Source organism: Schistocerca americana, chromosome 3, assembly GCF_021461395.2.
Source record: "Schistocerca americana isolate TAMUIC-IGC-003095 chromosome 3, iqSchAmer2.1, whole genome shotgun sequence".
In the NCBI taxonomy this organism is placed as follows: domain Eukaryota; kingdom Metazoa; phylum Arthropoda; class Insecta; order Orthoptera; family Acrididae; genus Schistocerca; species Schistocerca americana.
The window spans coordinates 979,275,768-979,284,743 of NC_060121.1; the positions used below are offsets into that span (position 1 = coordinate 979,275,768).

Genomic DNA, 8,976 nt, shown 5'->3' on the forward strand with positions numbered 1-8,976 from the left:
AAAATTTGGCTTCATACTCTACGGCGTTGTAAGATTAAACCAATTTTCATTTCACTTTTGCACCCTCAATCTAACCCGTCAGGGAGATGGATGAAGGAAATTAATAAATTGTGTCGTCTTTATTGTCATCATAATCACAGAACGTTGGATCAGTATCTTCATATTTTTCAAAACATTCTGAACGAACTCCGTAATGATTCAACTTCTTTACCGCCTATATTGATATTAAAAAAGAAAGCACCGACAAATCGTATTTCTGAAATATTTCCTTTTCCACCTACTCGGAAACTGCGGCATTCTGAAGTTGTCAACCTGGCACTACAAAATATTGCATCTGCGGTTGCTAGAAGAGAGAAATCAGCTAAACGTCCTGGTCGTTTAAAAACTTTGTCAGTTGGTCAAAAGGTGTTAATTAAGTCTCATCATTTGTCTCACAAAGGAAAAGGCTTGTGTCGCAAATTTTTTCTGCCTTATAGCGGTCCATATATAGTTCGCAAAATTATTCATGATAACACTGTTGAAGTAGAAACTCATAAATCACGGCGCTCTAAGGCAATACATCATGTATCGAACGTTAAAATTTTTGTGGAATGACATACTTTTGAGAAAATTAACAGTTACACGTAAACATGCAGAGAACACAGGGATACCGGGCCGTGTTCTAGCGGCAGCGCAGACACAAAACGACAGTCAGTCCGCGCGCCGCAGAAGGGAACCGTTGACCGCAAACAATTACTTCCTACGTCACGCCTACCTACAGCTAATCGATCGCTCAGTGCGAATGCACTGACAGCCGTAGACGAATACACAGTCTAATTACTCCGGTTAAATTCAGTATGAGGCTATAGTGACTTGATAACTTGTGATATTAATGTTCAGTTTTCACAGGATACATTTGTATAAATCTTTAAGAATTACAGGTAAATTCTCTGCGTGTCCGACATTAAGAAGACTTGCTATCGAGAAAATTTCAGGAAGAATGTAATTTTGAGAAAGAAAGTAATAAACTAAAAAGGTAACTATTAATTGAGTTTATTTTTCAGGTAACATAAGTCTACTTAAGTATGTACTTTAAACGTAATTCGCTGCTCGCGATTACCTGATTTATACTTTGTGTTAAATTTTATGCTCTATGAATTTACTTGTGCAGCGACATGCTTGCATACATTTGCTGATTTTGACAATGTTTTATTAATGAACAGGGTTGTTACTTGTGTGTATTTTGCAACACAAGGCTGCTATTCTTATTCACTGATGTCATATTTTTCATTATGTGCCTGATGTGCCTATTTATTTTAATTATATTTGTCATCTCCCCCCATGAAACATGGACCTTGCCTTTGGTGGGGAGGCTTGCATGCCTCAACGATACAGATAGCCGTACCGTAGGTGCAACCACAATGGAGGGGTTTCTGTTGAGAGGCCAGACAAACGTGTGGTTCCTGAAGAGGGGCAGCAGCCTTTTCAGTAGTTGCAGGGGCAACAGTCTGGATGATTGACTGATATGGCCCTGTAACACTAACCAAAACGGCCTTGCTGTGCTGCTACTGCGAATGGCTGAAAGCAAGGGGAAACTACAGCTGTAATTTTTCCCGAGGGCATGCAGCTTTACTGTATGATTAAACGATGATGGCGTCCTCTTGGGTAAAATATTCTGGAGGTAAAATAGTCCCCCATTCGGATTTCCGGGCGGGGACTACTCAAGAGGCCGTCGTTATCAGAAGAAAGAAAACTGGCATTCTACGGATCGGAGCGTGGAATGTCAAATCCCTTAATCGGGTAGGTAGGTTAGAAAATTTAAAAAGGGAAATGAATAGGTTAAAGTTAGATATATTGGGAATTAGTGAAGTTCGGTGGCAGGAGGAACAAGACTTTTGGTCAGGTGAATACAGGGTTATAAATACAAAATCAAATAGGGGTAATGCAGGATTAGGTTTAATAATGAATAAAAAAATAGGAGTGCGAGTAAGCTACTACAAACAGCACAGTGAACGCATTATTGTGGCCAAGTTAGACACGAAGTCCACGCCTACTACAGTAGTACAAGTTTATATGCCAACTAGCTGTGCAGATGATGAAGAAATTGATGAAATGTATGATATAAAATAAACTATTCAGGTAGTGAAGGGAGACGAAAATTTCATAGTCAGGGGTGACTGGAATTCGACAGTAGGAAAAGGAAGAGAAGGAAACGTAGTAGGTGATAATGAATTGGGGCCAAGAAATGAAATAGGAAATGGACTGGTAGAATTTTGCACAGAGCATAACTTAATCATAGCCAACACTTCGTTCAAGAATCACGAAAGAAGGTTGTATACATGGAAGAGGCCTGGAGATACAAGAAGGTTTCAGATAGGTTATATAATGGTAAGACAGAGATTTAGGAACCAGATTTTAAATTGTTAGACATTTCCAGGGGCAGATGTGGACTCTGACCACAATTTATTGGTTGTTACCTGTGGATTAAAACTGAAGAAACTGCAAAAAGGTGAGAATTTATGGAGATGGACCTGGATAAACTGAAAGAATCAGAGGTTGTACCGAGTTTCAGGAAGAACAATTGACAGTAATGGGGGAAAGAAACACAGTAGAAGAAGAATGGGTAGCTTTGAGGAATGAAGTAGTGAAGGCAGCAGAGGATCGAGTAGGTAAAAAGACGAAGGCTAGTAGAAATCCTTGGGTAACAGAAGAGGTATTGAATTTAATTGATGAAAGGAGAAAATACAAAAATGCAGTAAGTGAAGCAGACAAAAAGTAATACAAACGTCTCAAGAATGAGATTGACAGGAAGTGCAAAATGGCTAAGCAGGGATGGCTAGAGGACAAATGTAAGGCTGTAGAGGCTTATCTCTCGAGGGGTAAAATAGATACTGCCTACAGGAAAATTAAAGAGCCTGTATCTAATATTTTCTGGGTCTCATGAACAAATAAAGCGAGTTGGGTCTCACACGATCGCTGTTCCCGAAATCCATGTTGATTCCTACAGAGTAGATTCTGGGTTTCCAGAAATGACATGATACCCGAGCGAAAACCATGTTCTAGAATTCTACAACAGATCGAATGTCAGAGATATGGGGTATAGCCAAATGACGATCCTCTTCTGAAGTCACACGTGGTCGTCCCTGCACTGGTCTTTGGGACACAGTTTCGGTCTTTATAAACTGCCGCCACAACCGAGAAACAACACAACGATTCACACTAAGTCAATTGGCCACATCATATTGCGACTGTCCTGCCTCCATTCTCTCTGTGTTTCTCCACCGCAGAGAGTCTGGTAGGCATCTTCTCTGCGCCATACTGCACAGTCTGTGACTGTGTACATAGCGATTGTGGATGTGGGACTAGCCGGCGAACACTACCTCGTTTCACAGGTGCCCTGATGTCGTCACTGGCATTGTAAGAAAATGTAGGCCCTACAGCCGTCCTTATGATCTTATTTATTGTGTGGCTACCAGATTCGGCGCATCAGTGCGCCACCTTCAGAGCTTAGTTGATGCTGAAGGTCTTATCAGCGTCAACTAAGTTCTGAGGGTGGCGCTGTGATGCGCTGGAACTGGTAGCTTGTAATGCCGGAAATGCATATCCTCCTATTTCCATCTATTGCAGGTCGTGTGGAGAACCAAAGTGTTTAGGATCTTTGGTAGTGTGAACTCTGCTGCGTGGAGCGCGGGCAGAGCAGGGGTCTGGCTGGAGTAGGGCGGTGGAGCAGGTGTGTTGTGTGACGCTCCTGCGAGTTGCCGCGCTTTCGGGGTTTGGCAGTATGTAATTCCACTCGACTTGCTATGACAGTTTCTGGCACGGTGTCGCAGACGGGAAACATTAGCTGGCACACATCAAGAGCCCGTTTCGCCTGGTGACCGTGTCGAGAAGAAGGCGCGCCAACATCCAGCTTCTCCAACAGCGACGACCGACAATTAGTGATTGTCGCCACCTCCTCGACCGACGACTTCAAACCTTCAATCAACCAACAAGGAAGACTGAAAGCACATAAAGTTTTAGAACTGTATGGCGGAACTCAGCTTTTCAAACTGTTCCATTTGCATCACTAAAATACAGCAACTTAGCATGAACCTTGGGTGCTCATTGTCCCAATTGCATTACCAAGCAGGGTCCCTTCCCTTTCGAAATGAACCCAAGTGTCGTTGAAATTCAAACGCCAGCATTAAAGTAATATCGTTCCATTTCACTGCTTTAATTTCAAAGTTCAGTTAAAGTATTCATAGCTGGCTACAATATTTAGATTACACGCACGAATTAAGAGTGCGAGTTTTGTTACCATATTTTAGCTTACCTGTGACTGCAGCTCAGCTTGGTACGTTCTAAATTTTACTATTGTTAATTGTTCTGAATCATTTAATGCAAGTTCAAAGTTAAATCTCTTGTTTCTAAATTGCGTAGATTCAAGTAGCTTTTGAGATGATTGTTGAGGTAGCCCGAGACTAACCTTATTTTATTTTTTCCTAGTGCTTCAGAAACAAAGTTCACCATTAATTTCAGTCACTAAATTAACTTTCAATTTTCCAGTTTTATTAATTCTTTTGCTAAATTAAGTCAGAGTGTAGCGAAGTTTATTATTCCTGACAAACATTCAGTTTTCACACAACACGTGTCAGCCTTCAGTTGCCACGCTTTTAGTGCTGATTATATGTGCATTAACTTTTCTTTTTCAGTTATAGTAGTTGTCCATAGGATTGCCGACGGTAATTTTCCCCAAATCTCAAATATCTAATTAAGGCCAGTTAATTTTTAACGTAACGACCGCACATCACTCTTTTTCAAAATTAATTTCCACCAATTTCATTTGAATTTTTCCTTTCATTTAGATGTAACCCTTTCCTCCCTCTTTACCGACAGATTAACTTCGGTGACGATTGCTTTTCCCAAATTACCATTAGGTACACGCGGTTTAATTTTTCACTGTCATTAAGGTCGATAAGTGAGGGGGAGGTTACAAGCTACACAGTTAATAAGATCATAAGGACGGCTGTAGGGGCTTCATTTTCTTATCATAATGAACGGCCATGGAGACCAAGATCTCCAGTGAAAAGGACGGACATACAAAAACCCATCGATGGCATGGTTGTTCGTTGACCGGAATGCCATCTTCTGAGCAGAATAAGATCGTGCGGGCATCTGGTTGACAGTTTGTATCATTATATTGAGAAATAGACGCGGGAGGGGGAATAACGGTTTGTCGCGTTAATTTTGGACACAAAAGTAAATTAAAAATATCTACCACAAGGACCACTCCTTGCTCCATTTCTCTTCAGCTTCTACGAAGCAGACATCCCAAAAACAAAATCAAGGAAGTGATTCGTGAGTTTCTCCCGGCGTATTAGATAATCAAAATATCCACGGGTATGCTGCCAGTCTATAGTGTCCAACGGGCACAATATTTCGGCGATCATACATGTCGCCATCATCAGGTGAACTGACGGACTGAGCTCCTGTGAACGTGCCGGCACGGAGATCCGTACGCTATGGCTGCTCAGAGGGAACTGGGTTCGGTCGCGGCGGCGGCCGATTTAAATATCCTCCGCCCGCGGCGCGTTCCCTCCGCCGTCCGCACCCCGCGCCACGGTCGCGCGGTGGAACAGATTGCGACGGCGTCTGAGATGACGTCGGTGTGATGGCTCTGTCCGCCGTGGTCGTCACAACTATACGTTTGCTCGATTTACTCTTGATTAACCCGATCGCTGGTTCCCAAGCCTTACTAAGATTATAGCCACAGTCACGGTTTATGAGGTCGTCATTGGTGCGAATTTCGATGGCCTCTCTAACAACGCTGTCCCAGTATCTCGACGTCTGTACCAGAATCATCGTACGGTCATACTCCATGGCGTGATTTTCCGACAAACAATGTTCAGCGACCGCCGACTTGCTCGGATACATCAGTCGAGTGTGCCTCTGGTGTTCACGGCATCGATCCTCGACGGTACGCATCGTCTGACCAATATACGACTTGTCACATTGACACGGAATCTGGTACACGCCGGCCTTCCTCAAACCGAGGTCATCTTTGGCGCTCCCCACCAGTGCACGAGTTTTATTTGGAGGACAAAACACAGTTCCGACCCGGTGTTTCTTCAGAATGCGAGCGATTTAAATGGACGCAGGAGTGGACTAGAGAAAAAAAGAAAATACTGCGCCGTGTATCATTCAAGAACAACAGGGATTTGACTTGCCACGCAGAACATGGTCAATGCTAAACAGGGTTAGAACTCAACACGGGAGATGTGTATATTTTTTACGGAAACTGCGTAAGTAGCCATGCCTTCTTGTGACTGCGGAGAACCACAGACCGTCGTCAGACACATCACAGAAGAATTCCCCACAAGATCACACGTCGGCAAACTTCGTGCTGGCGACTCTAGAGTGGACAGTTTACATAAATGCTCTACATGTTTTAGATTTTACTAGGATGTATTAGGATGTATATTCTATGAACTTATTTATTTTTTCAATGTGTCAAAAGCGATACGATAAATAAATAATGTCACAGAAAGTCATTCAGGTTTTCTCAAATTTGTATGATTAGCTAGGATGAGAATCTTGCGAGAAAAATCGGAAACGCGCTTACTGTCACCGTTACACATCTCGCGTTGTTATGATGAGAAAAGGACGAGAGAGATGTGGGCGCTTAGGGAGGCATATAGACAGTCATTTCTGCCTCGCTCAATACGCAAATCGAAGAGGACTGGAAACTGTTTATGTTGCTACCAGGTATGTTGGCCATACGCTGTTAGTGGGTTACAGGCTATAGAGGCTGAGGAATATAAATATATTTTTGGAAATACGCGGAAAACTACAAATCAGATTAAAAAAGTTTGGAATGAAAGTTGTTCACACCCAGTGACACGATACTCGATCCCCTGCCCCCCTCCAGGAGGTGGGGGGGGGGGGGGGGGAGAGTCAAGTTTGAAATCGTGAAAAGGAACCCCAGTTTCTGTTGCGGATTCTCCAGGAAGAATACGCAGGCTGACTTTTGCATTAAAATATTTTACAGTCCGTTATAGATAGTGCTGTAATCGACAAAAATGGAATTGCATTAAAAGCTATTTAAACACACATCAGATAAGGATCCCAGGAGTTAGAAAGGATGTTTTCCTAAAACCTTCAATAAGAAACCGGTTTTGTAGCAAAAAAGACTTGATTCTCCGAAACACAATTACTTGGTCCACATTTTTGGTGTAATTTCTTTAATATATGATCCTCGACTTCCTTTAGTTAACGCGGATTATTCACTTACCAATAACGCCTATTATGCCTATTCATTTGGCGATTTGTTTCATCAGAGGAAAGTATCTGTGAAAGAAAATCTACATAGGCTGCTAGTTGTTATTGTATCCAACTGCAAATCTTCAAGCGGTTTTGAAAGCTGTCCCCATGTAGTTCTTACGATAAGTGATGCCAATCGAATCTGTGCTCAAGCAGTATTTGCAGAACACTTATTTGCGAAATTCCTGAATATAGTGCGATTTGTACAGAAGTAAAGTATTTTTGCTATAAAAGCCGGTTTCACATTAAAGATTTGAAAATAATTGCATTTCTAACCACCTGGGACCATAATCTGATGTGTATTTCTTGAGATGTTACCACTTTTCAACGGCTTTTCACCCATTTTGACTTTAGTCGATTACAGCGCCGTCTGTCACGTCACACCCTTGGAGGTGGGGCACGAGGGTCGAGTTTGGAGTCATTGGATGTCACTCTTCGAGACGAACAGCTTGTATTAGAACATTCTTCTTTTTAATCCTGACCGTGTGCAATTATGTAAACACGTAATGGAGGATGCGTTTGGTGTATTCTACGTGGTTAGACGTTCCACAGTACCTCCAATGTTTGCAGTTCGCCGTTGCCGATGTCTTTCCCCATCCCTGCAAAGAGACGTCTGTTCAAGGGAGTCGCACACAGACTGACTGCGACGGCTTGTGAAGCAAGAGACCGACGTTACGCGCCACTGAACTGCTGTGATACTCCTTATCTGCTGGCGTCACCTACAGTAGGAAAATAACGCCATTGATAAAATACGTGTTTAACGGGTATAACAGTCACGAGTGGAAGAATGTGGGGTGTAACTAACTACAGGGTGTTTCAAAAATGACCGGTATATTTGAAACGGCAATAAAAACTAAACGAGCAGCGATAGAAATACACCGTTTGTTGCAATATGCTTGGGACAACAGTACATTTTCAGGCAGACAAACTTTCGAAATTACAGTAGTTACAATTTTCAACAACAGATGGCGCTGCGGTCTGGGAAACTCTATAGTACGATATTTTCCACATATCCACCATGCGTAGCAATAATACGGCGTAGTCTCTGAATGAAATTACCCGAAACCTTTGACAACGTGTCTGGCGGAATGGCTTCACATGCAGATGAGATGTACTGCTTCAGCTGTTCAATTGTTTCTGGATTCTGGCGGTACACCTGGTCTTTCAAGTGTCCCCACAGAAAGAAGTCACAGGGGTTCATGTCTGGCGAATAGGGAGGCCAATCCACGCCGCCTCCTGTATGTTTCGGATAGCCCAAAGCAATCACACCATCATCGAAATATTCATTCAGGAAATTAAAGACGTCGGCCGTGCGATGTGGCCGGGCACCATCTTGCATAAACCACGAGGTGTTCGCAGTGTCGTCTAAGGCAGTTTGTACCGCCACAAATTCACGAAGAATGTCCAGATAGCGTGATGCAGTAATCGTTTCGGATCTGAAAAATGGGCCAATGATTCCTTTGGAAGAAATGGCGGCCCAGACCAGTACTTTTTGAGGGTGCAGGGACGATGGGACTGCAACATGGGGCTTTTCGGTTCCCCATATGCGCCAGTTCTGTTTATTGACGAAGCCGTCCAGGTAAAAATAAGCTTCGTCAGTAAACCAAATGCTGCCCACATGCATATCGCCGTCATCAATCCTGTGCACTATATCGTTAGCGAATGTCTCTCGTGCAGCAATGGTAGCGGCGCTGAGGG

At 43.0% G+C, this 8,976-nt stretch overlaps 1 protein-coding gene across 1 annotated transcript in view; it reads right to left on the reverse strand.

Annotated features, from left to right (window-relative positions):
- The window catches only part of LOC124606605 (solute carrier family 22 member 7-like), a 148,801-nt gene extending 140,897 nt beyond the window's left edge, over nucleotides 1–7,904 (reverse strand). Inside the window, exon 1 of the mRNA XM_047138589.1 lies at nucleotides 7,834–7,904. Within this exon, the coding sequence (XP_046994545.1) occupies nucleotides 7,834–7,875 (42 nt within the window). The 5' untranslated portion in view covers nucleotides 7,876–7,904. The remainder of the gene's footprint in view (nucleotides 1–7,833) is intronic.
- Nucleotides 7,905–8,976: the final 1,072 nt, after the last annotated feature.